Here is a 21,384-nt window from a genome sequence, read left to right on the forward strand (position 1 = left end):
AAGAGTAGGAGACTGAAAAGGTCAGAGAAACTCATTGGATGATTCATGGAGTTCAGCTTGTCTAACTTCTGCCTGAGGGTTCGACGCAGCCTGCCAGCTGCTCCTCTGTCCTACTGCCTCACCCACAGATTCTCTCACCTGCACACCCACGGCTGTCTGTTATCTGTATGCCAGTAACTGCTGTCTTACATGTAGCAGGGGGAAGGTTACAGGTGTTCTGGGTCTTTTCTGTGAGTCAAGGTCAGCCTTGCATGCCGCAAACCTGCAATGCCTTCATCAATATTTTTTATGTACCACTTTTGAATCAAATGACTGTGTTGTGAAAGAGGTTGCTTGGAGTGCTGAAATCTATTAACTCTGCAGCCCTAGTTCCTAGCCTCTTCATCTTATTGGTTTGGTTTTTACTGCACTTTTATGATTGAGTTTGAGCAAACAAACTCTGATGAACCCACCATGCGTCATCTGCCCACCACTAAATGGCAGTCATAGTTGGCAACTAGCTGGTGAGCGACTGGTGGAGACCAAAATAGAGGAAAGTGAATGTTGGACTTATATTCATCAGGTGGATTGAAGCATTTTAGCATTCAAAATGAATGCTAATGTTACTCTGTGTATGCTGGATGTGGGAGTATTTGTTAACACATCAGTCACAACAACTTTTGTTCATAACTGTATGTGTCAGCTCGGTGTCATTTTATGCAAATCCATCAAGCTGACATATACTGTGGGGCTGGAGATTACGACACTGGAGAGCTTTTTAATTATTGATTAGTCTGTGTATTGCTTTTACAGTGAATGGGTTATTTATTTAGTCTATAAAATATCAGCAAATAGTGGGAAAAGCCCATTTAATTAAATAGCTCAAAGTGATTTCTTTTTTTATTCAATAGTCCAAAACCCAAAGATATTTTAGAAAACGGAAGAAAGCAGATAAGCCTCATATTTTAGAAGCTGGAACCAGTGAATGTTTTGTATTTTTCTTTGATTAACGATTAATCGCTTATCCTAATTGTTCTTTAATTTTCTATCGATAGAATAGAATAATTGGCTAATCATTTCAGCACCTGTATGCATGTGTGCACCATCTCAGATGTGGTCAGGCACTAAATGCTAGAAATGCTAAAATCCCTCTCCTCAGTTTGGTGTGATGGACTCGGTCTTCACGGTCTTCTCCCCCCAGCTGCCTCCATTAATATTCAACGTGCTGTCAGTTGCAGATGTGGCCCAGACAGCCGAGTCGCCACGCCTCACCTTTCCCGCCGTCATGTCACCAGTCTTGAACAGCAAGTGTGATAAGTAGACATGGAGGCAGTGATGGTGGTTGGTCGTGGGCTGTGGGCGAGGAGAAGGGGGGAGGGGGGGAGTGGTTGTCTGTCTGTCTGTCAGGAGAGAAAACATCTCCTCTGCCCTTTGCACTGAGAGTGTGAGGGGGGTACCGGCGTTTGCGACTCCGACCTCAACTCTCGGCACAGATGCCAATTGTGCCAAAAATAAAGTGCATTAAAACTGGCAGCCAAAGCCTCTTAAGTGATCACCATGACAATAGGTGGAAGGCATGAGGAGACGACACCTCCGCTTAAATCCTCCCCCCTGCCCTGAGAGGCTGCGCTGCTGGACTGCTCGCTTTCTGTCAGCTTTATCTGCATCCCTCTCTCCTGTCATTTATGTGCTCTCACTCGCTCTCCTTTCATCCTCCTCTTCTTCTCTGATATGTCTCCTGGGAGCTCTTTCGGCTAACAGACAGTGTTTAGTCTATTTTTATGCATGCTTGTTTTACATTTTAATTTCACTCTTCTCTGTCTCGCTGTTTTTCCTCCCCTTCCCTCCCCCTCCCACCTGTTTGTTTCCCTACTGTGCTTTTCAGCCTGTTTGTGCAACGGCCACACACAACTTTCTCAATCTTAAATCTCCTAATCTCACCTTTATCTGCACTAATAAGCCTCATCTGATGCAGTAATCCCACAGAGCATGTCCCTGAGTCTGACGGAGTCTGACGTCATTGTAATCTTCAGGATAACTTTAAGAGCACACAGATGCACACCCCTGCACTCACACATGCACAGAGTGAGATCACTCTTAAACTCTTAGAGCATCCAGATGCTGATCTTAGCAGCAAACTTGAAGAGAGCAGCAAAACACTAGATAAGAAGGCGATGTCATGAAATCCCACAGAAACACCCATAGGGGATCTTGCTGGCTTTTGGATTGACCTGTTTTGTCAGCTTGGACATATTCATAACTGCTGAATTAGAGTGAAGATCATGACCTGTGCAGTGTTAGGGCGCTAGTACTCAGTGGGGAACAGTTGCTTTCCTTCTCAGGTCCATCCATCCTCTGGCTGGCTTCTGAGCCGCACGCCGCTCAGAAGCAGCATGAATATTGATGCTCCTCTCTTGTTAACATTGTATGAAGCAGGGCTCGTAATTGTCTGTCTTCTCAGTGCGACACGTCGTCCTCAGTGGGACGTGTGAGAAGGTCGGCCCACTGGGGAGCTAGACTCTTCTCGGCTCTCTTCACTTTAAGTGAGAAAAGTGGCGAGAGGGAAGAAGAAAGAGTCGAGACCAAGCCAGAATTGCGACACACACTTTGTCAAGTGCGCTGAAGTGCAGATGTGAGTTGCCTGTGGGTTTGTTGTTTCAGGCTTGTAGCCTTTTCTCTAACGCTCTTCATTTCAATGATACATGACTCTTTTGAGGCAGGGCAGCAGCGACGCTCATTTCTAAAGGTGTAGTTTGCAGTTTTTCTCTTTTTTTCTTCTATTCCACAGCTGCTGGTTCCACTCACACCAAGGAAAATGTAGGATCCTCTCCCTTGAACTGACAAATGAGAACATTGTGTGTGTGTGTGTGTGTGTGTGTGTGTGTGTGTGTGTGTGTGTGTGTGTGTGTGTGTGTGTGTGTGTGTGTGTGTGTGTGTGTGTGTGTGTTAGTGTGCAGTTGTCATACGTACAGTGTGTGTGTGTGAACCTGCATGACCTGTGTGATGTAAGTGTTTGGGAGCCATGAGGCCTAGAGGATTCCTGTAAGTGAGGCTGTGGTCTAATCTAGTGCATTGATTTATTGAGCAACGCTTGGTAGTTCGGAGAAGCCCTGCTTCCTGCTGTATCCTAATCAGCACACAGGAGGTTATTATCATTTGAGTCTTATTTTTCTGGAAAACAGTGATGAAAAGAGTTGATTTCAGCTGGCAGGAGAATGTCACTTTCTGATTTTGAGTCTTATAATTTGACTTTGCACAGTGGGTGTTTCTTCCGGTAGAACTTGTGTGTGCTTGTCCACTTTCATTTTTAATTGTGTATTAGTTTATTTTTATTAGTGATCGTCTTCATAATTATCTTAACCATATCACAAATAGAAAAGAAAATATAAACTTAAAGGGTGTGTTCACCCAAATTACAAGACGAGAATATATTTCATCACTCAAACCTAGTGGTGTCTAGCCGTGCAGATTGTTTTTGGGATAACCACCCCTGAAACTTATATTACCACCCCTACAATAAAAAATGTGTGTCTTTTTGCTGAAACAACTATTTATATATTCTCTTGAACTAGTAGCTAAAATAATCTTCCTTCTCTTCTCCATCTGTCTCCCAAGGTATTCGGCCCCAAATCATGAATGGGCCAATGCATCCTCGCCCCCTGGTGGCGCTTCTAGACGGGCGCGACTGCACCGTGGAGATGCCCATCCTGAAAGACTTGGCAACTGTTGCCTTCTGCGATGCTCAGTCCACACAGGAGATACATGAGAAGGTAGAAAACACACAAACACACACACACACACACTGCACTTCACTTTTGCAGGGCTCCACATCAGAGCAGCAGCAGAAAGTTGATGGAGAGGTGGAGCCTGTCACTCACTCATGCTTGCCTCTTTCTTTTCCTATCACAGCACTGATATGTGAAGCGCATTATATTGGCCCCATACGCACTTGCCAGTTAAAATATAGTGGCTTCATTATGATTTAATGTCACTTTGTGGTACAGAGCGCAATGCCTATATCAGTGCCATTGTTCTAATAGAGAGTCTTGTATGGCGGGGATCCAGTGTAATTACATTGGCTTGTAGAAGCTCTTTATTGCTTTTTATGTTGCGCTGCGGCTGCAAAACAATATATGGCTATGGAGATAGGTATCGCCGTACTGCTATCTCTCCATCTGCAGACGGAGTGAGAGCCACTACATCTTTCCTCTCGCTGTTTTTATGAAAATGGGACATATTAAAAACGAAGCATTTGCATAGAGATCAATTCAATCAAAGACCTTGGGCGGTGAGGAGAAGGGGGGAGCGGGTAGCTTTTTGTTTGTTTTACCACTGCCTTATCAGGAAAAACATGATTGTAATGTTCACCTCGCCAGCATATTCAGCAGTTCACAGTAATAACTTGCAGTCTAGATACCCAGAGGGGTGGTGTAGATTGAAAATGTCCAATCTCTTTTTTTCTGCGGCATGGATGCGGAGATGCGACACTGATAATTCAGGGAGTTTCAGTATGATGTTTTCAGGCCAGACACCAGCTGCCACACTCTCCTCCATCCACACCAGAAAATACAGAAACTCGTGGGAAAGGCTTGTCAAGGGTGGAATATGAAAGTGGCCCGAAGTTATGTCAGGTCCTCTACCCTGTAATCCCTTATTACTCGGGTGAAAGGGGTACGATAAAACACACAGCTTAATACTGATCAAGATCGAGTTACAGTCAACTTCAGTGAGACCAAACCCTGCATGCACCACCTGCGCTACAACATCCAACATTCTCACAGTTGTCCTGTCTCACAGTCACATGTGGCTTGTAAAAGCTGGATAAAAGCCCATATGGCATAGAACCAACATTGTACTGCCTGACTGACAACCAATTGTGGTGTTAAGATTAGGGCTGCAACAAATGACTGGGTACGGAAGCAAATAATCTATTAGTTTAGTCAATTAAAAGTCAAAAATTATTAAAATTGCTTGTTACAGACGTAATGTGTGTGTGTGTGTGTGTGTGTGTGTGTGTGTGTGTGTGTGTGTGTGTGTGTGTGTGTGTATATTATGGAATGCCATTTAGGAAATTATTATTTATATATATGTAAAGTTTGTATTCAGACTATATATATATACATACATACATACATACATACATACATAAAAAAAAAAAAAAAAACACACACACACACACACAAACTGTACATGTATCACCAAATCAAAACTCCTTTCCAATACTATACTGTCTCTCACTCTAACCCAGGCCAAAAGAGGAGGCCTCGCTGCCCAGGTATCATCAGAAACGATAGATGTTAAAAGCAATAAGGCTTTGGTTACTGTGCAGAGGGGGATATAGATTGGGTCGGAGTTTCCATTAAAATAAACTACAGTCAGTAGTGTGAGTGGATTTTCCCTCAAAACAGCTTCATTGCTCATCCTAAAAGACTCCTTCCCCAGCTCAAAAACAACACTAGGCAGAGGTGTGTGTGTGTGTGTGTGTGTGTGTGTGTGTGTGTGTGTGTGTGTGTGTGTGTGTGTGTGTGTGTGTGTGTGTGTGTGTGCGCACATTTTGACTGCACACTTATGTGTTTTAACCTTGAACTGCTATCTGAACTGCCAGTCCAGGACACTGCTCTAATAAAAGCTGTATGGAAATTCAGAGCTACTCTGCTAATCACAGGAAAGATGCTGCTGTTTGGCTGGAGCTGTTATTTTGGCGCTGACAGGAGCTGTGGCTGATACTGAGCAGGGAAAGCATAGATCCACATCAGACTGAATCACAGGCCAGGTCACCTTCTTCTTGTCAAGTAGCAGAGGAGCAGCATTTCACAGTGACACCCTCCTGCCATGACCAGTGTTGGGAGTAACGCGTTACAAAAGTAACGCAATTAAAGTAATGTATTCCTTTACGCTGTAACGCAGTAATGTAACACATTACTAATAACATTTTGGTGGACATACTCCCATTATTTTCAGGAGTTTTTCATGCTGCGTTGAAGCGAGGTGCTGTCCCGTTACTCTTCCTGTGGTCATTAGCTAACCATTCGTTACTCATTCATTTAACAGTAGCTACCAGTCTGTTTACCAGTAACGAATCATTAGTGCTTGAATCATTCAATCAGTAACTAATCATTAGCTAACCATTCATTACTCATTTATTCCTCATTCGTTCCTCAGTAACTACTTACATTTTTATGTACTTTATTGTAAAGTGTTACCCTATAATGTATTACATTTTGGAAGTAACTTTCCCAACACTGGCCATGACTGAATTCAGTCAATTTTTTTATCTGGAGGCAAACATTTTGTGATTTGTCTCAAAAAACAGATTTGAATTAAATTTTGACAAAATGTAGGTTATAAGGTGAAAAACATCTCCGGACTCAACAGCACCACCATGTGTTTATTTATTAAGTATTGTAAATTGAGGCACATCATTCCTAAACTTTTATTTATACAGCCCATAATTGCATGTTTGTCTCAGAGGGCTTGTACAATATCTCTACAATATATCACATTCTTGCTCTAGACTGTCTTAAAGAAAACTTGTATACAAAAAAGGGAGAGAAAAAATATGCAACAGAGAAGGTACCACTCTTCCATGATGGACTGATGCAATTGCTGCATGTACCGAGCACAGAGGCTATTATTCTAGAATTAGAATAATAGAAAAACAGAAGTGCAGTAAAATTAAGTAATGCAAAGCAGCAATGCTATGGTACTTTATGATCTTACTTTTGAACTGGCGAAAGTATTTTTTGTGGATATGTTTTTTCCTGATTGCTGTTATATCACTCAAGCATTTTATTCCCAGATGTAAATCGGTCAAAAGGCCATCTGAGTGCAGTCATTCTTTTTGACATGTCGCATGCTATCATCTCTTGAGGTTTATCCTGCGATAAGCGAGAAGCAGCTGCCTTGACCTCTCTGTCCAGACAATTGCCCAAATCCTTTGTCCATAAACACCCTCAGGGTCTGAGTGTAATTGAGATGACCATGCGGAACCGCAGATAATATAATGAATTGTTCCTCTGCAGCGCAGGTCTGTAAAAGGACAGTGTGTCAATGCTGCTAGTGACCATGTGATGTCTGTAGTTCCCCTTGCTGTGAAATCTTAAACGTTTTCTTAAGTGTCCGGAGTCATGGCGGGACATGATTTTCACGGCTCCTCTGGAAGGAATGTGATCTTGTGATTGTCATGAGTTTCTTATAATGGACTAATAGTCATGTTGCGTGCATGGGCTGCATGAATGAATGGACAAAGCGATCAACAAAAGGAAGGCAGATTTACCGGTAATAAATGAAATACTGTCATTGAAAATTTGTTTCATTCAGTAATCACACTACATTTTGTGAATGTGTGTGTCTGCAGGTGCTCAATGAAGCAGTGGGAGCCATGATGTACCACACCATCACCCTGACCAGAGAGGACCTGGAAAAGTTCAAAGCCCTACGCATCATTATCCGCATTGGCAGCGGCTACGACAACATCGACATCAAGGCTGCTGGAGAGCTGGGTACGAATTCTCCACAGTCACTGCTAAAACATAACCAGTATCAAGATCACACAGTTGATAGTGACTTTGCCTACAGGCAGACTGCTCCCGACAGCATGTCTACTGTTTGCTTGTTTTTGTTTTTACTGTATGGACTTTCAGAACGGTATCAAAGGCTGAATTAAAGAGTCCGATGAATGGCGGACAGCCCACTGTGAGCCAAAATGTTCAAAGAGACAGAAAGGGAAAGAAGCACACAGAGAGAGGAGAGTTCAGTCAGGTCTCTGAACCACCACCCAGGCTTATATCAGCAGGCTGGTGGCTCAAACAGCCCTTACAGTTGACAAAGCTGGCATTTTTCTGCCAATACGAGATACTGTGTCTAACTGCCACCCACTCACCGAAGGCGCTCTGCCTCGCAACGCAGGAGTCAAAAGCTATCGTGCCTGGAGAAGGCGGCACTGATATGGCGGCTGTTCTCGGGGAGAAGAAAAGGGGCCATTGATTGAGCAGGCTCTGGCTATTTTTTGCTGTCCAGAGACGACTGTGCTGTTACTCTGAGATACAGAGTGGGATGAGGACATTAGAGGAGAGCGAGGGCAGGCAGAAGTGCTTAAGTGGCGATAATGGAAATCTTTGTGTTGTTGGAGGATAGGCAAGGTAATACTGCAAGGTCAGAGGTTTGAATACTCTGAAGGTAACAGCATTATGAGCATTCTACTAGAGAAAACCTTGACAGAAAGCGTTAAAAACTTGCTTCATTATCTATGTGCACATACGTTTAGATAGAATAGGTATCTCAATTCTCATGACATTATGTATTCAGTGAAGTGCAACCAATCTATTAGCCATCAACACAGTATATTTAACTGGTCATACTATAATTAAACAGGACAAAACAGGGAAAAATTTTATATTGGAATTATATTGGAAAAATACTGTAATTAGAATTATGACATTGATTTCAGGCATGTTTTTTTTAATTTATTTCAATTCTTTTTTAGCAAGATTAATTGTTCTGCCTTGTGTGTGTTTGTTGTTGTTTCTTTAGGCATTGCTGTGTGTAACATTCCCTCGGCAGCTGTGGAGGAGACGGCAGACTCCACCCTGTGCCACATCCTCAACCTTTACCGACGGAACACCTGGCTTTACCAGGCTCTCCGGGAGGGCACGCGGGTCCAGAGCGTGGAGCAGATCCGCGAGGTGGCGTCCGGCGCCGCCCGCATCCGTGGCGAAACCCTTGGCCTCATTGGCTTCGGTTAGTAGCATTTATTCTGTAGTTACTTTTTTTCATTCCCTTTCCTTGCCCTCCGTTCTGTGTTTTCATATCCTCTCTCCGCTTAGTGTGCCTTCTGTTTTCCTGTCTTGATAAGGTTATTGTTTTCCCTCTGCCCATCCCACAGATTATCTCAAGGTTGTCTTTTTCACCTCCCTCCGGACTGGCTTCCTTTTCTCTGCCACACTGTTCACTCATCCCACTGCTCTAATGCTCACCATTATATCTCCTTTATTCTCTCTTCTTCTGTATTCGACTCTTCTTCTCTGTCACTGCAGCCCCTCGACACCTTGCCCTGCCATAATCAGGCCCCTCATGGTAGACCTGGATTTTGCCTGTGTGTGTTTGTTGCAGTGCATTTTCCCTCTAAACACCTGTTTTAATGCTGATTGTGTGTTTGTGCATCATTCTACGCTGTCTCAACATTAGTGGGCTGACAGATGCTTTGTCTTCTCAAAAGCCTTTTCTAGAATGCCACCTTATCTCTGTGTCCACATACACTCCCCCACACAAATGCACACAACCTCCCCCCCTACAGGACCCAGACAGCCTCTTAGACTTACTGTGCCCAAACAGCAGGTCCTGGCAGGGAGAATGCCCCCCAACCCCCCAAATCTATTTCTTTCTGCGGAGGATTGGGGAGAGCGAAGGCCCCCTGGTGTTTGTAGGACTCCGCACATACAGCCAGCTGCAAAAACTCTGCAGGCTGCAAAAAATGCTCTGGCTTTGGGGCAACAATAGACTCAGGAGTACTTCAAATACCAATCACGCCAACGTATTAGGCCTTTAAACTTTTAAAATAACTGTTGGGCTGCTTAAGAATTCATTCATTTGTAATAGAATTGATTTGTCTATCACTCCCGGGATTAGTTTTAAAATATCAATGAGATTACCTCTCAGAAATAGCTATGTTGAATTCCCTTTCCTTAGCATTTCTATGTAAGTGATTAAAGAATGATACTTTTAAATGACAATACTTTTATCTGGGGAAAGCCACCTTTTTATAGAAGATTTTAGATCAGTTTGATGATCGGATATGCTATTTTTGCATTTGTCATATCATATTATCATCTATCGATAATGTAAAATATCTTGATTAATATAATAACAGCACAAGACCCCAACCAACCATTTTTTTGACAGCCAGCTGCACACATTGACAGTGAATGGCCTGTTTTACAAAAGCAGCATTCTTTCCTTTATGTTGGCCTTGACCAATCACCAACACATCTGCCGCATCACCAGCCGGTGGTGTTGATTTCACAATTCTATGTGTTTTGGCCTCACATTTGAGTGCAGAGTGTCATCCTCGTCCTTGACTGTGGATAAATGAGCAACACAAAGCAAGAAAGCTGTGTGGCAGACCCTCTTAGGGAGAGGTAGGCTTAGAAATACAAAAAGGATTACAAACTGTTTTGAATTCTCCGGTATCTCCAAGGAAAGGAAGGAAAAATCGACACACAAACAATAATAGTTTTCTAATAGTTTCTAGTGGGAATTGGGAATCAAGAGACATTTGCATACAGAAAACATCAACACTGGACTTCAAAATCAAAGGGATGCCGTTGCCCTCTAAATCCACCACTTTGCATCAATTTTCCAACAATCGCACAGGCAAAAAATCGAAGAAGCACAGATGTCGGTTTCAAACTAACTGAAATACTCATTTCCATGCTTCTGCTGTTTTCTGTATTGCTCTTTAAATCTGCCTGCACACAGCTGATTGTAACAAGGTAATGCTTGCGAAATATAAATTAACTGAAGCAGAAGTACACAGGGCTAGTTGAGTTTTTTTGTTGTTTTTTTTAAGTTGATTGTAATCCATCAGCATTATTGAAAAAGTGAGCGATTGCTAAAGTATTATATGGAGTCTTTATGCTGCTGTGTCTTATTGGCTGAGATTGAACCAAAAAAAGACTCCTCGACTTTGGAGCCTCAGAGCAGGACATAATGCTCTATTACAAAGGGAGGACTTGGAGAGTGTAAAGGACCTTATCGATCCTTTTCACCAGCAACAACACCCAAATCTCCATCACCCTCTTGCTGCTGCTGCTGAACAGTAGCCGGCATCTCCAGCAACAGAGCGGAGGCTCGCAGCCTAGACAACAAATGGCTGTGAGAGAGAGGAAGACTCTCTCACAGCCTTAACTAGAAACCAATTACCTCTCTTCTTATGTGTTTGTGCACTGTGCACATAAGTAAACCTAATTCACTTCTCTGTGTGTCCTCAGGTCGTTCTGGCCAGGCAGTGGCGGTGCGTGCCAAGGTTTTCGGCTTCAACGTCATCTTCTATGACCCCTACCTGCAGGACGGCCTGGAGCGCTCGCTGGGCGTCCAGCGTGTCTACACCCTGCAGGACCTGCTCTACCAGAGCGACTGCGTCTCCCTGCACTGCAACCTGAACGAACACAACCACCACCTCATCAACGACTTCACCATCAAACAGGTACATTCGCAAAACGAGCACATACACATGCAGACGTGTCATCCAGACCGAGCCGAATATCCCATTGAACAGCTGTGACCTGACCTGGGCTTAATGCGATGCTATCTAGTAGGTAGACAAGCAGAGTTGCTGGTGTATTATTACTCTGTCAGCCTGGAGGCTGTCCTAAAGAGCATTATAGTTGGTAGAAAGAGAGAGTGGAGTGCCTGCACATTGCCTGCTCTTTATCTTAAGCTCCACCAAAGCTGGACACAAATTCATTCCTTTGCTATGTCAAATGCAATTAGCGCCAGCCCACGGCTACAGCAAATATATCGACTAGGCTGCGCAGCAGGGGGCTGAGAGCACTGAGAGGGGAAAGTGCTGTTCTCTGAGTCCATAACTGCAATCTGAGGCGCTGCCTGGGGTGACACCTGCAGGAAAGCCGGGGAACTACACAGGCTGAAGACGCATCTCCCTTCTGTCGATTTCTCCCCATGTTGCCACTCACTGTTTTCTCTTTCTTGCCTCTCGTGTGCCCATCTTTCTACGATTTGTGAGTTACAGTATGTGAGGAGACAAACACAAGTGGGTGTAGGGTAATAGCCTAACCTAGTTAACTCAGTGTCTTTTCCAAAGCTTAAGATTCTTTGCTGCCTTTTAAGTGCTGCAATGAAAGAACACTTTCCTCTCTTTCCTCACCAAAAAGCTTGGCAGTTACTCTTAGCTTCTAAAGTGGAAGTGTGTGTGTGTGTGTGTGTGTGTGTGTGTGTGTGTGTGTGTGTGTGTGTGTGTGTGTGTGTGTGTGTGTGTGTGTGTGTGTGTGTGTGTGTGTGTGTGTGTGTGTGTGTGTGTGTGTGTGTGTGTGCATGTTTGTGTGTTTCTGTGTGTGTGTCAAAACCACCAAGGCCTAATAAAAGACTGCCTGCCAGTGTAAAGGCTTTTCATGCCCCTGGATTTCAGCTTTTGTCAAGATTAAGGGATTACTTTCTTCTGAGCATATTCATTTGGTTTTTTTTCTTCCTCCCTCTTACACTTTTTGTTGTGCCTTCCCCCCCTCCCCTCACACACACACACACACACACACACACACACACACACACACACACACACACACACACACAGCAGCAAGGGATGGTGGTGCTGCCTCATCTTTCAGCTCACCCCTCATCCTTCATTTCATCTTTTGGTTTTGGATAAAGACTGTTCCCTATCCCACGTCTGACAGTATTTTTCCCAGGTGCTGTCTGTCTCTAAGATCTTTCAGATTCAAGCACAACAAAGGTGTCACCGATTATTTTTTTCTCAATTTCTGCCCCGTGTAATATGTTTTAAGACCCTCAAATGCAGGCATTCAATCCAGATCGACTGCCAGGCTGATAGACACACAATACACACCCACATCTGGTCATTTGTCTGTGGATAACTGGTGGTATCTCTGTTTTTCTGTTTAGTTTTGATTTGTTTGTATTTGTGTGTCTTGTGAACGACAGATGCGTCAGGGTGCGTTCCTGGTCAACACTGCACGGGGAGGCCTGGTGGATGAGAAGGCCCTGGCCCAGGCGTTGAAGGAGGGCAGGATACGTGGAGCTGCCTTGGACGTTCATGAGACGGAGCCCTTCACGTAAGTGTACACTCACACACACACACACACACACACACACACACACACACATTCTCAAAGGCAGACAGATGAATGATTCACTTAGAGAGACAGAAGGAAATAGATGGGAAGGAAAAGGAAGCAACAAATTACATACAGTCAAAGAGACCGAGAACCTTACAGCTGAAGAGAAAGACAGGCAGGCTGAAACAAAGGCAGCCATATGACGAGTTAAAGACACTTCATACTCTTCTAAAAGGCTCCTTCAGGGCACTGAAGCTAATGGAATTCAGGAGATGGAGAGCTCCCTTTATTCCCATCAGAGGAAACTAAATACAGCTAGTGGATGGTTGAGTGTGGAGAGGTCCAACTAAGAGTGTGTCCTCTCCTTCTTTAGCTCAATGACTCACCTCTATCAGGACAGTTTTCCAAATGGGAAAATGTTCATAGGAAACAGTCTAGTTGAAAACTTGTTTGAATCAAATTTTGCCAAGATTGCTGTAAATAATCATCAGTAACTGTTGGTTTGAGAAATGTATCCAAATGTGAGCCCATAACACGCTAAAAAGTTGGACTGAAAATCATCCTGTAAACATTCAGGCATTCATCATATGCAGTATTTAACTTTACCGCCAAAATATCACCCTTTTCCCCCTTTTCCTGCAGTCTCGTTACTGTACTGCAGCTTTGAGCTACAATCTCTATTTCAATTTCCACTCCTGCTCTCACCAGAGGGCAAACAGACATCTCCTAGTTTTCCACCTTTCTGAGAACCATGTTCCTCATCTCAGGGGGTGACTGGTGTTGATGTGTTGTTCACGCATCAGGGGCAGTTAGGGAGTTTGGAGGCTGCTTCTTTCTGGCCGGCTGCTCAGCTATTTGAGCTGACTGAAACTCAGCCCGATGAAGCTGGAACTCATGCTCCGCTGACCCAATATGTCAAGCGGAGAGTGTTTCATAACTTTGTCCCTCCATCCCACGCGACATGATGCTGATTCAGGACGCCGCTGAGGCGTTACCCACCACACACACACACACACACACACACACACACACACACACACACACACACACACACACACACACAACCAGGCAAGGTTTTACAAGGATAGAGGAAGAGGAGGATAGGGAGTTGAAGCTGCTCTGTTTTTCTGGAAAAGGAAGAAGATTGTGGCATGTGTGAATAACAGGATCTGACATTTTCTCCCGTTGGTCATGTTTCCATACAATTGTCATGCAAATTGTACACCAACATTTCACATTTTTTGAAGAATAACAGAATGTTAATTTGTTGCAATATGAAATGAGTTGATGCACATGAATGGGTTTTCTGATTGCTTCAATAATGAATAACATTGTTGTTACTCTCGCACAATGCAAAAAACAAAGAAATAGCCATGGCAATATTTCATTGCACCAATTTGCACTGGCCATGCAAAATAAATCTAGTGATAGCCGGTGTAATGGGGCTAGTGGATAGATAATATCGACGTTTTAGAATATTCAGGGTCATTTATTTGACAAAAGCACTCTCTTTGTCACTTGCCATTCCTCACTTGATGTTTGTATGACAATTGTGCCATGAACAGTTCATGTGAGCATTAAAAACTTAACAGATATGTTTTAAGACAATAACACACAAATGCTTTGAATAAGAATTTTTCTACAAAAAATTTTAATTGTCTTGTGGCTCAGAGGTAGAGTGGTTGCCTCATTGGCAGTTCAATACCAGGCTACTGCAGCCATGTAGTAGTGTCAAAGTGTCCCTCAGCAAGTTACTGAACCCCCGGTTGTTCCCCGAAACCTTTATGTATAGCTGCCTGTCCACTGCCATTCCTAATACTAAGGATTGTCTAAAATGCAGAAATAGAATTTCACTACATTGTAGTGTGTATATGACTATTAAGGATAAAGTTTGTTTTTTATTATTTGATTAATTTAACTCTCTGGACACAAAATGTCTCTTTCTTTGTTGTAAAAGCTATTCTGAGTGTGCGTGTGCTGAAGGATTCAGCCTTCAACACAGAAACTTTACCTCTTCAGCAGATGAATGTGTAAACAGACTTCAAGTGTCAAACTCTGCACACTTATCATTCTACACAGTGAAGGTTTGACATCCAAATAAAGTAACAATAAGCAAAGCACATTAATGGAGGGGGGCTTTCTGTGATCATTGGATAAAATGTAGATCTCTAGTTTTATTCATCATAATTCACATAGAGAAAACAACACAGCTTTGGTTGCCTTTGCTCCAGTCTCCTTTACTAAATACTTTCTTATCCTTTGTCCTTTTATCCTTTTTTCTTCCTCTCTGCGTTTTGTAGTTTTGCTCAGGGCCCACTGAAAGACGCTCCGAACCTGATCTGCACGCCACACACTGCATGGTACAGTGAGCAGGCCTCTCTGGAGATGAGGGAGGCAGCAGCCACCGAGATCCGAAGAGCCATCACCGGTATGCAGTCACATAAACTATCAATCAATTTAAATTTCAAATCTGTTCTTGTTTGAGTTCATTTTAACACAGGGTATATGAAGGAGGCCTTTAAATTCAATACCTTTTTAAGATTATTTCCATACATTTTAAGACCTCATCGCCACTTCAAGTTTTAACCTGTAACATCAGAGACACAATTATATTTACTATACAATGATTGTAAGAGAGCACAACTACACAGTCTTAGTTTGTCATAACTCCTTGGACCACTCTATGAATGCAACATCATTTGGAGTAAGGTATGTCATGGAAAATGTATAGAAATATTACAGAAAGTCATACAAATGTCATAAAAGTCATAAAACTGTCATAATAAAGTGTCATAAAAATACATAGTATAGTATGTAATTAAAATTCATAAAAGAGTCATAGTATAGAATCTCATAAAAAGTCATAGTATAGTATGTCATAAAAAGTCATAAAACATCATAGTATAGTATGTTGAAAAAAGTCATAGAATAGTATGTCGAAAAAAGTAAAAAAAAAGTCATAGTATAGTATGTCGGAAAATAAGTCATTGAAAAGTCATAGAATAGTATGTCGAAAAAAGTAAAAACAACTTCACTGTATAGTTTGTAGAAAAATACGTCATAAAAGTCATAGTAAATTATGTCATAAAAAGGTTATAGTTATCAAAAGACCTCATAGTATAGTATGTTGAAAAAAGTATAGAAGTAAAAGTAAGTCACAGTAGAGTATGTTGAAAAAAGTCATAGTATAGTATGTTGAAAAAGTCATAGAATGTCAAAAAAGTCATTAAAAAGTCAGTATAGTATGTCATTAAGTCATTAAATCAGTCCGTATAGTATGTCGAAAAAAAGTGATTAAAAAACATCATAGTATAGAATGTTGAAAAAAGTGATAAAAGCTATAGTATGTCAAAAAAAGTCTAAAACAGGGCACCCCAGTTAGCTCAGTGGGTAGGGGGTGTGCCATTAAGACTCAATTGCAATCACAGCCGGCTAGGTTCGATTCCAGCACTGGACACCCTGCTGAATGTGCGTCCCGCCAAAATAATCTAAAAAATACTTTTTGAAAACGAAAGCATATGTAAAGTATATATGAAAAAAGTTAAAAAGCGTCAGAAGTATAGTATTTTGAAAAAATAAAGAAAGATAGTATTAAAAGATAGTATAGTGTGAAAAAAGATATAAAGTAAAGCCATGTCGAAAAAAGTCATAGTAAAGTATGTCAAAAAAGAATTAAATAAGTCATAGCATAATTTGTCGAAAAAGTCATAATATAGTATGTAATAAAAATAATCATAGTATAGTATGTCGAAAAAGATTTTTAAAAAGTCATAGTATAGTATGTCATAAAAAATTATTAAAAAGTCATAATATAGTATGTAGAAAAAGGTCATAGTATAGCATGTCAAAAAAAATCATAGTATGTCGGAAAAAGTTATAAAAAAGCCATGATATATTATGTCGTTTAAAGTTGTAAAAAAGTCACAGTATAGTATGTCCAAAAAAGTGGTATAAATAGTCATAGTGTAGCATGTCCAAAAAAGTCATGGTATGGAATGTCCAAAAAAGTGGTATAAATAGTCATAGTATAGTATGTCAAAAAAAATCATAGTATAGTATGTCGAAAAAAGTTATAAAAACGTCATAGTATAGTATGTCAAAAAAAGTGATACAATAAGTTATATGTCAAAAAAGTCATAGTATGTCGAAAAAGTGATACAAACAGTCATAGTATAGTATGTCAAAAAAAGTCATAGTATAGTATGTCGAAAAAAAGTGATACAAAAATCATACTCTAGTATGTCAAAGAAGTCATTGTATAGTATGTAAAAAAAAGTCATAGTATAGCATGTCGAAAAAAGTTATAAAAAATCATAGTATAGTATGTCAAAAAGTCATAGAATAGTATGTCAAAAAAATAGTTTAAAATGTAATTGTATAGTACGTCAAAAAAAAAGTCATAGTAAAGCATGTCAAAAAAGTGATTAAAAAGTCATAGTATACTGTCAAAAAAAAAGTCATAGTATAGCATGTTGAAAAATGTCCTAGTATAGAATGTCATAAAAAGTTAACTCCGTGGACACTCTGTACCATCTGACAAACAGCCTACTATGTGACCTGTTGCACGTCTTTTTGTCCACAGATGTCCCCTTTTCTTGTCAATAGGCCCTGGGCAGCCTTTATTAAAACTGGATCTCTAGATGTCATCATTAGCTTCCCGGCGCAGAGCGTTGCCCAGAGGCTGGCCCACCAGGAAACATACAGATTGTTATATGATTTTAATGCATTCGTGTATCCAAGCCTGATGTGTTTGTCAGTCAGAACTCACTAACACTTAGCCGTCGTCTGGTCACTCATCCCCTAAGAAGTGATGGCCTGTTAGAGTGTGTGATTTATGCCGGTGTGCTCCACTGCTTTTAACTGTGTGTGTGTTTGGCTTATATGACAGGCCGTATCCCTGACAGCCTAAGAAACTGTGTCAACAAGGAGTTCTTCGTCACCACGGCAGCATGGGCAGTTATGGATCAACCAGGCGTTCACCCTGAGCTCAACGGTGCCGCCTACAGGTAAGGAGTGAACACGCAGATGGACAGCAAACCTCGCCCTTCCCATTTCAGAAAGAAAGCTGCCCTGCATTATTTTAATATTGTGTTTTAATATGTCAGTAGTACCCCTGTAGATGCTTTTGTTTTAACCTATTTGATTAATTATTCGGAGGGGAAAAGGGATGTGTACAAGTCATAACGTAGACCGAATTAGAGAATTTATGATAGATTATTGATTAAAGGAATTTGTATTGCTATTAACTGTCCCAATTACTTTTATTTCTTGCCATGTTAATACAAGAAGAAAAAAACACATGTTTACTCCATTTAAAATATATACTTTTAAATTGTGAAGTTATTTTCCATAACAATGTCTAAATGAATCAATGAACTCACTCCTCTGCTATAGATCCTAGTGCCCTGTCCCCTTACTAACTGTCATCTGCAGTAGTAGAAAGGTAATTCTTTGCCCACCTGTGGGCTCCTTCTGATCTCAGCATGTCCGCCTCCATGTGCTTCTTTCACGCAGCCAAGTGACCCAAAATCTTGCGGCCGTCACTACCGGTGCCCCCCAAGACAAAATTATTGCCTAGATCAGGAGCAGGTAAATACGACCATCCGGGCCAACACTCTCTTGTCTGGAGGTCCCGGATAAGACCCGCTCACCTGAGCTCATGATGTGTGTCCCCTCTATAATTCCCCAGTACTCACCTGTTTGACTGAACACAGAGCAGAGATTGATGGGTTTTGAGTGTCCCAGTAAGCATGACCTAAAACCATTGAGTCATGCTTCGTAGATTCCTTCTTATTGGTTTCTGGGCTAGTTCTGTTGGTTTTAATGTCTCTGAACTGTATTGTCCTTTCCACCCGCTCTTTGGTTGAATGATGTTATTGTACGGAACCCCTGAGGGGTCACGGTGGCCTTTTTTTTTTTTCTGAGCTACTTTTGCATTCCCTCGCAATTAATGTGCGTTCAGTCCAGTTATACAACACTGTCAGTTTAGTTTAGTTTAGAGGGAATGCAAAATGTATGGTGAGGTAACGCAAAAGTAGTTCCGAACAAAACAAAAATTCCACTTTGACCCTTTGGAGGCTCCATATTATTGGGATTTTCCTCCCAGTTTTTCTTTGCAAGAATATTGTAATATAATGGCTCTTTTCTACCAAATAGTTCCAGGAACTAACTCAGGAATCCTTAATGATTTATCAAGAAAAGAAATATGAATTTTCTGTCACTTTACAAATTGATTACCGACTTATATGTTCAGCTCTAATAGACCAGTATATTTCTCTGGGACTGGTTCTCTACACAAGAAAGCCTATGTCCTAGGAGAGTTTGTTTTATTTAGTATTAAAAAAAACTCAACCCCAATCATTTCTAAACCATTAGAAAGTACAGCAGCAGGAACAGGTTCAAATGCAGCTGAAGAGTTCTTAATATATTTCCTGAAAAGATTCCTGTGGTGGAAAAGAGTCCGTAGTATTACTAGTCTTTCACTGTGTTTGGAATGTGGCCTAGCCATTCTGTGAGTACTACACCCACTCTTGGAGTCACATCTTCTGCGACACTAAGGTCTCACCTTCCCCTTCCCCAGATACCCGCCGGGTGTAGTTGGAGTGGCTCCGGGTGGCATCCCGGGGGCGTTAGAGGGTATGGTGCCAGGTGGGGTGCCCATCGCCCACACACTGCCCTCTGGTACGCATCCCTCCCAGGCCCCGTCGCCCAACCAGCCCTCCAAACACGGCGAGACCAGAGAGCACCTCACCGAGCAATAGCAGCAGAAGGGATACAAACGGCAACTTCTCATCCGACCTGTCGACACTCAGAACCAACCAATCACAAAGCAACCGACCAACTGGGACCAAGAGACAGTGAAACAACACAAGCGGCTGCCTGTTAAATCAGTCAGCAACTGGGAACAAAGGAAGTGTTCCGAGGAATTTGTACTTTTAATGTTTTAGTTTTTACTCTGTCTCTTTGGGTTCAGTACTGACTTTACTCTTTGATGATGATGGGTTTTTTGTTTTTTTCTTCGGGACATGCCTATGATTGTGGACACAGAGTCCAATGTTTTTAGCGCTACGGGATTACCCGACGAGACTCTGTCCCGCCCCCCTACACCTCAGAGCTCATGGGAAACGTAGGCCCACATCTCAACACACCATTGGGCGAACAAGAGAAAAAAACTTTGGCATCATGTGCTACTGGACCTTATCCCCCCCCCCCCATCCCCTTCCTGATCCTCCCCACCTCTCCTCCTGTAACTAATGTGTGTTGTTTAGGCCCCCTCATTATGCCTCAGAAGAGAATTTTTTTCTTCAGTGTGAATGACTAAAAATGAATTATTGACTATATATATTTATCATTCGTCAAACAAAAGGAAAAGATTGCTCATCAGTTATAATATAGTAATCGAGAGTGGGTTTTAACCCTTTCCTGGCTAGAAGACATACAACAGCTGTTGCAGTTACAGGATTTCACCACTTGAGGGCGCTTCTTCACAGTGAGGAATTTTTCTGCACCTGTGACTATTGAGACCACAAGTTGCTCCAATATATTGTGATTTAGTTTCTTTCAGTGAAAAACATTCAATTCATACATTTGATAGTAGCTGAATTTTGACATTACGGTAAATGGATTTAGCGGGAGCTGCAAGCTACGATTTTGTCTTTAGTTAAGAGTTGATGGGTCAGGACGACTGAGAATTTTTTTTTTTTTTTTTTTTTTTAAATCATAAAAAAATAATGAAGTTGGTGTGACTGTATCTGATTCTTCTATTGACAGCCGGACATTTCTGACAGCCAATGGACAACCAATATTAACTGTGATACGTTCTTAGCAGCGCACAGAACAATCTGTGCGCTGCTGAGCACATATCACAGTGAAGACAGGAAAGGGTTCAAGCTAACTTCATTTCTTAATGACTCAGGAAAACACCTTTTTGCAGATATTGTTTAATCCCAGAATTTGTCTTTGAGGTAAAAAACAAAAACAAAGTTAAGACCAATCTGGTTAGTCTGAATATTTTCTCTCCTCCCTCCTATCCATTGTGGTATTTTTATATACAAGGCACAGCCCATGTTTTTGGTGTTAAAGAGTTTTGAAAAGTCCTGTTAGATTTGTATTGCCTAGTTAAATGTTCCTATAACCATAGTCCTATGTGATCCGCCCTCTCTCTTCTCTCCTTATATTTTCTTTGTCCTATTGAAGGCCAGGTTCTTGGGGCATCCTGTACTCTTGTAAGAGCAATAGCAGAAACTCCTACTTAGTGTCCCAACAATAGCAGAAGAGGCAGCCAGCAGTATGTTTTTGTTTTTAGTGTGAGTATTTGTATTTGTTTCTTGTACAAGGTGAACATTTAGCATTCAGTGCAGTTCAAATAAAAGATACAATTCTGAGAACCAGCTGTCTGTACCGGCTTGATTTATAACACTTTGTCCCGTTTTTTTTTTTTTAGCAGAGCAGTTTGTGATGAATTATGTTCCTTTATTGTAATGTTACATGATCTGTGTCATCCATATAGTTGTATCCTTATTCACGGGGGCACCAATGTATGAACTAGTCCGGATAACAAAAAAGAAATGCGGTAAATTCACATATCACAAGAATG

At 41.6% G+C, this 21,384-nt stretch overlaps 1 protein-coding gene across 8 annotated transcripts in view; it reads left to right on the forward strand.

The window, feature by feature from the left end:
• The window catches only part of ctbp2l (C-terminal binding protein 2, like), a 97,803-nt gene extending 76,625 nt beyond the window's left edge, over positions 1–21,178 (forward strand). For 6 of the 8 annotated variants that reach the window (XM_039787268.1, XM_039787271.1, XM_039787270.1 and 3 more), the window contains 8 exons: positions 3,595–3,749; positions 7,337–7,481; positions 8,512–8,718; positions 10,968–11,182; positions 12,655–12,785; positions 15,089–15,216; positions 17,677–17,794; positions 19,369–21,178. In XM_039787268.1, coding sequence (XP_039643202.1) covers positions 3,595–3,749; positions 7,337–7,481; positions 8,512–8,718; positions 10,968–11,182; positions 12,655–12,785; positions 15,089–15,216; positions 17,677–17,794; positions 19,369–19,549 — 1,280 coding nt within the window. In that variant the 3' untranslated portion in view covers positions 19,550–21,178. Of the gene's footprint in view, positions 1–3,594; positions 3,750–7,336; positions 7,482–8,511; positions 8,719–10,967; positions 11,183–12,654; positions 12,786–15,088; positions 15,217–17,676; positions 17,795–18,302; positions 18,378–19,368 lie in introns of all 8 variants that reach the window. The other 2 variants (XM_039787274.1, XM_039787267.1) reach the window with 1 other exon arrangement.
• Positions 21,179–21,384: the final 206 nt, after the last annotated feature.

The sequence above is a fragment of the Perca fluviatilis genome, chromosome 21, assembly GCF_010015445.1.
Source record: "Perca fluviatilis chromosome 21, GENO_Pfluv_1.0, whole genome shotgun sequence".
NCBI classification, from domain to species: domain Eukaryota; kingdom Metazoa; phylum Chordata; class Actinopteri; order Perciformes; family Percidae; genus Perca; species Perca fluviatilis.